Consider the following 12,272-nt stretch of genomic DNA (forward strand, 5'->3'; position numbering starts at 1 on the left):
TTCCAGAAGACTACTTAAAGAAACTGCAAGAAACCTTCCTAAGACAGAGCTCATCATCATGCTGAAGAATAAAGCGGCCATACAAATATTGACTTTCAAGCTGGTTAGACTTATAAAGTTTGTTTTTTTACCTTGCAAACTCTGTTTGCATTTATGTTTGCACACATTTCAATAAAAGCCTGCACCTAGTTCCCACAACAAAGGGTGACAAGACTTTTGCACAGCATTGTGATTCATATCGAGTTTGTAAAATGTTTACCTTACACATCACTTCCTTTGGGTGTCGCTAAAGCGGCTGCAAAAAATATAGGTCAAACAAAATTACTAAATATTGTGTAAAATTGGGTACCCGATTTTACATTGATTTTAACTGTCTGTGAAACAGCTTATATCCAGACTTGAATTGAAAAACCTTGCGTATATGACGTGACGTGTAAAGAAATAAATCCCTTAATCTTAGCAGTACAAGATGACAAAATCACTAATTTAATATGTAAATACATAAATAAATACCTAAATGTAAATACCTTACAACGTTGAAGGTAAATGTGCTTGACGGTCATGAGGTTCTGGTTGAAATATAGTTCGATTGCAAATATAACAATGCCCAATCAAGTTTAATTTTTCAAATAGTAATCTATTTGAAAAGTTCAATGTTGTCCTTTCACCCACTGTGTTCTCGGGATCCCGAAGATTTTATATATAAGAGCTGTATTTTCAACACATCTTGTCTAACTTATGGTCAAGAAATCACACCATTTTACAATTCCCTCAGTTTCTTTTCGCTGCTTGCTGGATATCAATTCAACAAACCACTTTCAGTTTACCTGGCTAGATGATAATTGTTAGTAATTATAAGTCTTTCTTAGCAGCTGAAATAATGAAGTTGAATCTTCCCAGAAATACCATACAGATACAAAACCTGAGGTAATAAAGCCTCAAGGGCGTTGGCATGCAGGTCACATTCCTTATAATTAAACTGGTGACATATTTTAGATGTCATCAACTTTGTAAACAAGCTGGACATTACGCACTTATTTCCTTCATCTGATGCAAACCACTGAAAACCGAGTATGTTTACATCTAGATGTAGGCGGGTGGGGTTTAAACTGACATGCAATATGAGTAAATAGGAAAACAAAATGAACCTCTCCCTCGCGCTATGCAGTTATTTAAAACAAACGCACCATTGGCATTTGGCTGTGACGTAGGCATACTGTAAACTCAAAGCCGTAGTCTCGGCCGGTGCTGTTATTGTTCAGTTCGCGGAGTTTGGGGGGAGGGTATTGCTTTATTTTTTATTTTGGGGGCTGCACACTGCCATTATCGGGGTAATTACAACCACCCCAATGCCTGGCCCGAGGTATATATTATTTATATAGCGTCAGAATCTGTCTAAGTAGTTGTAAGCTAACAAGTTAGGTCCCAAAGTAGCCGATGGATGCGCGGGTATCGGAGTTATTTGGCTCAGGAAACGGACACAGCTCTGGATCTGGTGGTGTGTCCAGCGGCAAGCCTGCGAATGGCTATGGGGTAGCCCCCAAAAAATCCTCTGCAAAGAACAAGAAAGCAAAAGCTCGATTATCCCGCAACTTCAAACCAAGCAATAACACCCCGTATCTACCTCCAGAGGTAAGGCTAAAAATACGCGCACAATTAGCTATTTCGAGTTAATATTTCCCGGGCACTGGAAAGCCTGTCACTAAGAGTAAGCAAATGGATTTTTGTCTGTTGTAACGCTACTCGTAGGTTTGTCATTGTATTTCCTGTTTTGAGGGTTAGCTTCCCCACTATTGACTTGTCTTTGAACCTGCAGTGACACGTAGCTAGTCGGTACAAAGAAAATGAATGGTACCATTTCAAGCGTAGAAGTTTTGCGTTTGCTGTTGGCTTACGACTTTCTATTTACAGTAGTTTTGCAGAAATAGGCCTAACGTATGTTAATTGAAAGTTTTTTGATTAAAAAAATGCAAGTATTTTGCTAGCTAGCAAAAGAAGATCAGCTGTGTTTGTAAATAGGGGGCGGGTGCATAGCTCAGCCAGCCGACCTCTAGATAGTGATACTGTGAGTGTCTGACATTCACTCAGCCAAGGACTGTGTTACTACACAAAACTTTTTTTTTTTTACATGTATTTATTTATTTATTTATTGTACAGTGACCTCCGTGTGTTGTCATTACCCACCAGCTGCGTTTTTTAAACGTGACACTTAATCCTAAACTGTTCTTTAACCTTTACTGATCATAAGCTGCCCAGTATAAAATTGCTGTCAGCTGATCACTGAATATAACTAGGTCCCCTGTCATAAGTGATTACATGACAGATATTTTCGCGACTTGGTTTACCTTAAATGTATTGATTTTGACTTTTAAGCATGTGTATGTAATGTGTAATAACATATTAAGTCGCTGTGTAAGGCTAAGCAAGCGGTTAGCCTGTTTGTATAGCTCTCAGTGACTGCCTATTCATAGAGAACACTGACTGCACATTCAGTCAAACTGCTTTTCTTTTTCTCTTTAAACAAATCAATAGTCTGTTGTCTTCCTTACAGTTTTACAGCTGTTGTTTCTTTTCTGTCTCTCTTTGTTTTACTCCCTGTCTCTTAGGCTGAAGAGGGAAATATAGAGTACAAGGTAAGCAAATTAGCTGTGACGCAAAGTCTTTGTTTTGTTCATAGAGCTAAAATGCTTTACATAACACCATAAAACTGATTTATATATGGATGGATTGTGATGTGGATGTTATTGGAAATTTATCAGTATGCAGTATGTGTGAATATATAGGGGCAGTCTTTCCATTGAAATATAACACCACTGTGGATTAAGTTAATCTCTAGTTACTAGAGCATTTGTAGTATCAGGACAGCCGCTTCTTGTCAATATAGAGCTTTTTTAATGCCTTGGTCCTACAGTAATCATTTGTTTATGTCCAAAATAGTGTTGAGTACTAATTAGTAATTTCTTTTCTTGAATAGCTCAAGCTAGTGAACCCCACACAATACCGCTTTGAGCACTTAGCAACACAAATGAAATGGCGACTGCAGGAGGGCCGAGGTGAAGCTGTCTATCAAATAGGTGTCGAGGACAATGGCATGCTGGTGGGACTATCAGAGGAGGAAATGAGGGCTTCACTAAAAACGCTCCATCGGCTTGCAGAGAAGTAAGTCCAGTATTTTTATTCCGTTTACTGACTGATAGTTATTCTGCTGTTGTAGTTTACCTCATCTACCAAAACACAAAGAACTGTACTTACGTTTGTTTTTCGTGACAGAGTTGGAGCGGACATCACAATTTTAAGAGAGCGAGAGGTGGACTGTGACTCTGATGTGCCTCGTAAGATTGCTGAAGTTCTCATTCGCAAAGTGCCAGATGACCAGCAGGTTAGTGTGGCTACCTGCACATGGATATCTCTGGATGTTTAAATTCTTGGGCATTTTTAAGTCATTTTGGTGTTGTGTTTTTCTCCTTAGTTCTTAGACCTACGAGTAGCCGTACTGGGCAATGTGGACTCGGGCAAGTCCACTCTTTTGGGTGTTTTGACACAAGGTGAGCTGGACAATGGACGGGGAAGAGCGAGGCTCAACCTTTTCAGACATCTACATGAGATTCAGACTGGACGTACTTCGAGCATTAGCTTTGAGATTCTTGGCTTTAACAGCAAAGGAGAGGTGAGAAAACGTCCTCTATAAAATAATATATATTACACCTTATTTATGTACTTTTACATCAGTTGTGATAAGTAGCAAAGAGTAAATACATCCATTATATCATAATTTTTACAATTTTGGATGTTTTACTACAGATTCCTATTCTGATATATATTAAACTACTCCATCTGCATGAAATGTTAGTAACTGATAGCTAATTTTGTTTGTTTGTTTGTTTTCTTTTTTTAGGTTGTGAATTACAGCGAGTCTCGGACAGCAGAGGAGATTTGTGAGAGTGCCTCTAAAATGATCACATTCATTGATCTGGCGGGTCACCACAAGTACTTGAAAACCACCATCTTTGGCCTCACCAGTTATTGTCCAGATTTTGCAATGCTTGTGGTCAGTGCGAATACTGGAATTGGTGAGTATTAAAAACCCTCAGAGGTCCTTAGGGACATTTATTGTCTTTTGCATTTTTAATTTTAAACCATTTTCACTGTGTTGAGTGGAATATAGCCAAATTTGTCAAAGAATTTTCTTTTTAATTATATTTTATAATTGTGGTGTAAATTCATTGAATTAGCCTAAAATGGCTAAGCTACAGAAATGCATCCACCTTAGTCCCTTTGGACAAAAATGTCCACATTGAAACCCATTATAAACGCTATTTTTCACGCCAGAAAAATTACGGTCAAAGGGATCGTCAGGTTTCCAGCTTAGGTTTCGTTTTGGACTACAGGCTTTAGAGTTGTAATTTTTTTATTTGTCCACCGGGTGGCGCCCTTGTTTCACATTTGACCTCTGCTGGAAAACAGCGGGCTGCTTGGACAGACCTGCCGGAAATGAAGCCTCATCTCCGGCGTGCAGCAGCGGCTTCGCCCGCTGATCGGGCGGGACCATTTTTTGGTCCCTAGGACCATGAGAGGGTGCATTTTTTTTTTTAGTCAACAGGAAATGACGTATTTGTTGTCACGTGGTATCGGGCGTGTGTGCTGGAAAAAGGGGTCCCCGGTGATCGTGCCCCGGTAATCGTCGCGACTTACCCCGGCAAGATGCACTTATTTCGGCCTAGAGGAGGAGCATTTGCCGCCTGGAGACCATTTTCTGGTCCTGAAAAAAAAAAAAAAGGCGATCGAAATGACTCTTGGTGCCAATCTTTAGTCCATCTAAAGGCCTAATTATAATAACAATTGAATATTACCTCAAATGTTTTTTTTGGAAAATATTCAAGTTTTATGTTTTTTGGGGCAAAAAAAGCAGTGCGCTCATGTGACGAAACCGGGATATAAAGGGTTAAAATCCGCGAAATGTAATTAAAACTTGACATGAATATTTCAAGGAGAAGTAGTTTTAAAAGACTGACCAATTTAAAGTGAAAAAAAAATTAATATTTAATATTTTTATTGCACATTTTGGGGAATGGACATAGGCTTAAAGGTGGATGCATTTTTTTTTTTAATGTGCTCCTGCAAAAAAAATAATGGCAGGTCAAAATGAATTTTGGTGCCAATCTTTGGACCATCTAAAGGCCTAATTATAATAACAATCAAATATTACTTCAAATGTTTTTTTTGGAAAATATTTAGTTTTTTTGTTTTTTGGGCTAAAAAAAACAGGGCGCTCGTGTAATACAACTGGGATTTAAAGGGTTAAAACAACGAAAATATAATTAAAACTTTATATGAATATTTCAGGGAGAAGTAGTTTTAAAAGACTGACCAATTTAAAGTGGAAAAAAATATTAATACATAAGATTTTTATTGCACTTTTTGGGGAATGGACATTTATGTCCATTAGGGACCAAGGTGGATGTCTTTTTTAAGGATCTCCAAGGTTAAGTGAACGATTAAATTTTCTCCAAGTTCTATTCAAATGTAACTGTTGTTGTGCAAGATAGTAATGCAGTTTGCTGTTCTCGTTGAGAGATAGCCCATGTTTGTGTACACCATACCCCCACACTGTAGTGCACAGTTATGGCTTGGCACTTTGCTGACATGTGATAGCTGAGGTTATGCAATAAACCAACCTTCATCTTTGCTTGGCAGTGTAAGTCCCAAAATATCTCAGATATCATAATTTCAGGGCAGAGTACTTTGACCCACTGGGGATAGTGCTGCGCTCTTGCAAAGCTAGTGTGTATTTCAGCATTGCACTTGACAGTCACAAGAGGTTTTGTTGCACTACAAAGCCGTTTGGGATTTACACCAACAATACCAGGTGGCACACCCTTAGACCATTCACCCATTGTGACACACAGCATTTCAGTGTGTATCAGTGAACACAGATAAGAACCCTTTGCTCAAGGCAAGAGACCATCTGGAAACAGTCCTCTATGCAATACACCAAAGTAATATATTATTATTAAGAAAGCTGTAGTTTTGTTTACGTTTCGCAAGTGGCACTAAAGCCTGTATAGGAAACCTGAGCCTTTGAGATGTTAGTCATTAAGTGCTGTAGCTCACATCCGGTTGGAGTTATTGGATGAGCTATATGCATCTGCTGTTAATGCATGGCTGTACTTTTGGCTTCTCCCTTACTCACAAGGGGTTGTTTCGCGTTTTTCATTTGGTAGATTTTATCCCAGATTTCCCGACACAGCCCCAAAGGGCTTTGTGTCACTTCCTGGGAGCGAACAAGAGATCTTTCACTTTTAGGCCGATATGAAAACCATGACATTACAGAGCCAATTAAAAATATATATATTTTTAGCTGCTCTTATTATTCACAAGGGGTTGCCACAGCAGTTAGCTCTGCCTGTTTGATTTGGCAGTGTTTTTATGTTGGATTCCTTTCCTGACACAACCCTGATGGGATTTGTGTTTTCTTCCAGGGTTGAACTGCTATTTAAGCTTATTTTGATTATATGAGTTGACTGATTCCATGCCAAAATAAGTCTGTGTTATTTTCCGAGGCTGTTTATTTCTAAACAGTATTAAATTGAAATACTGCAATTTCATAAGCAGTTAGTTTTAGTGCTAACGCAAAAACATAACTGATTATTAAATATTAAAAAATACTAAAGGGTTTATTGGGCACAGTCAGAGTATAATTAAATGCTTCAGAAAGTCCTATCTGTACTCCTTGTTTATTTACACTGTTCTGCAATGGTTTGTCTATCTTTGAGTAAATAACTAATAACACTGTCAGCATCAAACGAATAACTACACTCAGTAAAAATAAAGGTAATTTAAATAATTTGTAACAACAGGATAATACATTTATTTCTGATTTTTAGCAAAATAATTAAAAACACATTAAAGTACAATGCATTTTTTTCATAAAAAGGGCATGGATAAATTAAGTTCCTAAGTGTATATTTGTTTATACTTAAATAACCCTTATTAATGCAGCGTAGGCGTTACTGTATTTATGTGGGTGTCTGTTCTAAAATAGGACGTGCAGGGAAAATGGGGTCAAGAATGTAGATAGGAAGGGACATGCCGTCTGCAACCCAAGAACTACAGCTTTAATTATGAAACAGCGTAATGGATCCGTGTAATGCATAGGGCTTCTCTTGGGTTGTAACTTTTAAGCTAAGAAGCCAAAGGGCGAGTAATCTTTTTGCATCATTTAGTTATGCTTTACTTTTTACTGCACTGTGACACATTTACCTCACCTCAATTTTTTTTTCAAAACTCAGTTTGTGTTTTTCTGAAATGTGAATCTTCTTGAGACCAAAATTAAGAGAACATGAGAAGTCACTTTGTTTAGAAGAGCTACTATTTGGCACTCGTGGAAACATCAGAGACATAGTTACAGTATATGTTTGAATACTTTGAATCAGTCCTATCCTCAAACTGTTTCTCTAATGACATAAAAGTCTTTTATTGTGGTATGTGCTATATAACCCTTCGTGTATATAGTCTTTGATTTGCATTAAGTCTGGGTTTGTAGATAAGCACTCTTATGCTAAGCAATAGGTGTTTGAGACTCAGAGGGCAGCTGTTGTGTTTGTACAAAGAATAAATCCCCTGTTTGAATTGGCGTATCTTTTTAAATTTCTTGCAAAGTCTTATTTGGATTACCGAGTCAACAGTTGGAGGTTTATAGGTTGGATTTAGCTTAGGCAATAGTATTTACGTGTGTTTAGGAAGACTTCATCCCTTCTGAAAACATGACATTAAATAAACATTGCCTTTGTCTGCTTGCTTGTGAAAGCTATTTTTGGTGAACAAGTAGTAGGCAAGATGTAAGCAATGCAAAATCCCAGGTAAATCCTCTTTCTTTCTTCCTCTCCTTCTCATTCTTTTCCAGCTGGTACCACACGGGAGCATCTTGGCCTTGCCATGGCACTGAAGGTTCCCATCTTCATTGTTATCAGTAAAGTGGACCTCTGCACACGGGCCACTGTTGAGCGCACAGTGCGGCAGTTGGAGCGTGTCTTGAAGCAACCAGGCTGCAACAAGGTGCCCATGGTTGTAAGCAGTACAGATGATGCTGTCACAGCAGCACAGCAGTTTGCACAGTCACCAAGGTATGAAACACACAAGTGCAGTTTTCCATTTAATAACATGCAGTAAAGTTTGCACTCCTTCTATAATAAATACTGTAAACAAAAACTGGAAAGTAATCATTTTTATTTTTTCCTGAAACTCTCTCTCAGCATCACGCCAATCTTCACCTTGTCCAGTGTTTCTGGAGAGAGTCTAGATTTGCTTAAAGTTTTCTTTAACATCATCCCTCCTCTGAGCAACAGCAAGGAGCAGGAGGAACTAATGCAGCAGCTAACAGAGTTTCAGGTCAGTCTGAAATAATTCAATTCAGTTCAATTCAATTCGATTTTATTTATAGAGCGTTAGTTTCCAGCAACTGTCGCCTTAAGGCGCTTTATATTGTAAGTTACAGACTCCACAACATTAAAATGAAATAAAGTTTGTCTGTCCGTGCAAAATGATCTTCTGGCTGTGAGCTACTGTCTTCCAAATGCACAGTGTAAATACACAGATTATTTTGATCTGAATGACAGCCATGTGCATCATTGCAGGTGGATGAGATCTACACAGTTCCAGAGGTGGGGACAGTGGTTGGAGGTACTCTATACAGGTCAGTATGTTGAAATTATTGTTTCATTACAGGTTAAGTGGGTTCTTTGTTTTTAACCCAGAAATCCCTCTGACTCGCTATTCTCTCTGGTCTTACAGTGGTATTTGCCGTGAAGGGGATCATCTTGTAGTAGGGCCCACAGACTCGGGTCAGTTCCACCAGTTGACCGTAGGCAGCATCCAAAGGAACCGCTCGGCATGCAGGGTGCTCAGGGCGGGCCAGGCTGCTACACTTGCTCTGGGCAACTTTGACCGCTCATTATTGCGCAAGGTCAGACTCAGAGCTTGTCTAAATTAGTGTTTTATTAGTTAATCACATTAAAAGTATAATATATCTATCTATTGGTTAATGTAAATTGCAGTAAAAGAAACTTGGAATTTGAAATCATTATTTTCATACAAATCTGAACTATGTATGTACACCATCCATATGTTTTCCACTTACAGGGCATGGTGATGGTGAGCCCAGAGATGGATCCTACCATCTGCTGGATGTTTGAGGCTGAGATTGTCCTGCTTTTCCATGCCAAGACCTTCCACAAGGGCTTCCAGGTTACTGTGCACATTGGCAATGTGAGACAAACTGCAACAGTGGAAGCAGTGTATGGCAAGGTTGGTCCATCCGCTGAGCTAAAATGCTCTCATTAACACAGAGAAAGTGAAAAAATGGTGTTTTCAAGGCAGGAGACACACTCATCAATAAATCCATGTTTGTCACAGGCTACGTGGTTTATTAACAGTGTGTAATGGCTGGTGACCAATGGAGTTAAATCCTCAGATGGGTGTTCAGATTTGTCGTGTAGAACATAATCCATTTCTTTCATGGTGAGCACAGTTGCTCCTCTCTTTTACAACAGAAGTACTTCCTTCTGCTAGCTACAAGCAATCTATTGCCAGCTACAAGAGTACTTTAAGATGTGAAAGGCTCTGGGTAGGTGTATCTTGGTTTTCTCACATTATCAGTCTTTCAAACCAGGAATCCAAAAAACTATTCTGTTTAGTGTCTGCTCTGAAATGATACAGCAGTGATTCAAAACAAGAGAAACCAAGAATTTTGATACAATCCAGAATTATAACAAATCCTTTCTGGGATTTTTTTAAGGACTCTATTGGCACTACAGAGCTATTTTATTTGTTTGTTGAGTGTGTGCCCTTTAATCTTAATCTTGGTGTCACTATTCCACTGATTGATTTTAAAATTAAATCTGCAAGTTTAAAAGTGCAATTATATATACACAGAAACACTCATCTTTCATTTAAAAGAACAGCCCACAGGTTAATTTCTAATTTAGTGCCACTAAAGCCTCTGCTGCTGTATTTGGCCCAGATCACCTATCTCATTAATAATCCTGCCTTTGTTTGATTCCTGTTCTCGTGCTACACCACTGTACAACAGGAGGAGCTGAGGACGGGAGAGAAAGCGGTGGTTCTCTTCAAGTTCATCAAGCATCCAGAATATCTGAAGGTGGGAGCAAAGATTCTCTTCAGAGAGGGGGTAACCAAAGGTATCGGGCACGTCACCAAGCTGCTTCCCATCGTCGAGTACCAGCCATCCTAAAGACGAGATGAGGATGAGCCCTAACATTCTTCAGGCAACCACAGAACCAAACACCGTCCCACCTCAAAACAGAGTGCTTTAAAAACCACCTCCTGCTTTCTCCAAAGGCCACGCTGCCAAGTTCCCTTCACAGTAAAAGCCTTTTTGCGCGATTCTGTTGTCTCACCATGTTCCAAAGCTTTGTCACCTTCTTACATTTTGTTCCTTAGAGCCTTTTCAGTACCTGCTGATATTTTCCATCTGCTTTGTGTTGTTGAGGCTCAAAAAGTGTTGCTTTTCTTGGTACTGATGAGAAACCTTTCATCCATATCTACAACACAATGACCAAGCATCATCTACCAAAGTTCGCTTTGGAAACTTTGAAAACTGCATTCTGGCCTTTACAACGAGGTGCTGCTCACACAGTTTACACCTAAATGCACTGTTAATACATACTTCAACAATATGCTCACATGCATATTTGCACTGAGGTATAAACGCCAGCGATGATATACCCGTGCCAGGTAACTGTTTTTATAAACTCAACAGTTGCAGGTATGGAATGATTTCACACCAGTGTAACACAAGGCGCAAGTGTCACCGCCTCACAGCGCAGTGTCTGTGCAAAGTGCCTGACTGACAATTACAAACTTTTATATGCTCTTAAATCATCTCCTTGTCATAGTAACTGCTGTGTGAGCAGGTCAGAAGCTTCATTATCTTGCGTTGAGCTTTGTTGTTTCATCACTTTTATGAAGATAACGGAGAGCATTGTGTGGTATGAAAAGCTAGAACATGGCCCAGTTTGTATGTCAGTCTGCCAGGATAACTCACATTGGCAATCACTTTTTAACTGTCACATTTATCAGTGAGAACTATTTTTTCTTTAATTCACAAGTACTGCCTCACAATAGGGCGGTAAGATGATAATGATCTTGCTGCCTGTCTTTCAAGTGCTTTAGTTACTCAGGTCAGTGTAGATATTGTATTAGACAGCATTCCACTTTCACAGAACGACTCCAGTGGGACGTTGTTGCTAATTTGGGTCGAAAGGAGAACTGATGAAAAACAGATACTCCAGATTCTCCCAAAGCGATGCGTGTGATTACACATTAGTACGTGGAACTGCCTACTGATGCAGCTTTATTTAAGAGCAATTATGTTAAAGGTACTTGATGTACTCTTCACTTAAGTTACTGATGTCACAAACTCGAAGGGGTTTAGCATAGTGCCTAATGGAACTCCTATTCAAGAAGCCTTCCATTACAGCCCATTGTTTTATAACTTAGTAAAAAAAATGAAGTTGGTGCTATTGGAAAACTTTTGATATTTAGAGGAAAAAAATGTAATAAGTGAACGTTAATTACTGCTCTGTTCACGCCTGCTGTTGGCCTCACCATCTGTCTTTCTATTGCATGTTGACGTGACTTATACGCGCATTCAAAGTTTGTATTGTTTTTTTGCACCGACATCATTGATGCACAGTGTGTGTGTGTGTGTGTGTGTGTGTGCAAGCAAAGACAGGTAAGCTAAGAATGCATTTCAACCAAAATATTTTATAGCATTTATAAAGAGTTCAGGTGTTAAAATTTGTTTTACCGCATCTCGGAAGATTTTTATAGATTTGTAGTAGTTCTGGATTTTACAATTCATTCAAAGATTTTTCAGTCTTCTTCTTAACACCAGCTTATTTTCACTCTTTTGAAATCCTTTGAAGTCAGTTTTCCTTTTAATTCAACGTGTATTTTGATCATTTTCTGGGTGAAATGCAATATTTATGTACAGATCCAATTCGTGTATTATGATGTACATGAATAAAAGTTTTATTGTCACTTTAGCAGCTGTTTAACAGTGTTTTTTCAAAGTAAAATGTGACATTGCAGTGTTTTAAACGATATATCCTATGTGAATAGATCATGACTTCCTTCACAATAGTTTTTTTTCCCTGGTTTGGCTCCTCCTATCCTGCTCTCCAGCTGATGCAAGAAAGTGCAAGCATAATTTAGCCATTCAGGTCTGTCAATGGCTCTACAGGACAATAAGT

At 38.8% G+C, this 12,272-nt stretch overlaps 1 protein-coding gene across 1 annotated transcript; it reads left to right on the top strand.

Annotated features, from left to right (window-relative positions):
• Window positions 1-1,246: 1,246 nt before the first annotated feature.
• On the top strand, window positions 1,247-12,003 carry gtpbp2a (GTP binding protein 2a). Its single transcript, XM_085369794.1, has 12 exons — window positions 1,247-1,632; window positions 2,607-2,633; window positions 2,975-3,159; window positions 3,271-3,379; window positions 3,470-3,667; window positions 3,896-4,070; window positions 7,904-8,123; window positions 8,253-8,388; window positions 8,634-8,692; window positions 8,791-8,962; window positions 9,139-9,303; window positions 10,088-12,003. The coding sequence occupies exons 1-12, from the start codon at window positions 1,438-1,440 to the stop codon at window positions 10,247-10,249; spliced, it is 1,803 nt and encodes a 600-aa protein (XP_085225920.1). The 5' UTR covers window positions 1,247-1,437; the 3' UTR covers window positions 10,250-12,003.
• The last annotated feature ends 269 nt before the right edge of the window (window positions 12,004-12,272 follow it).

This window comes from Diplotaxodon limnothrissa, linkage group LG13, assembly GCF_057381915.1.
Source record: "Diplotaxodon limnothrissa isolate DT_005_m linkage group LG13, D_limnothrissa_male_GT1.1, whole genome shotgun sequence".
NCBI classification, from domain to species: domain Eukaryota; kingdom Metazoa; phylum Chordata; class Actinopteri; order Cichliformes; family Cichlidae; genus Diplotaxodon; species Diplotaxodon limnothrissa.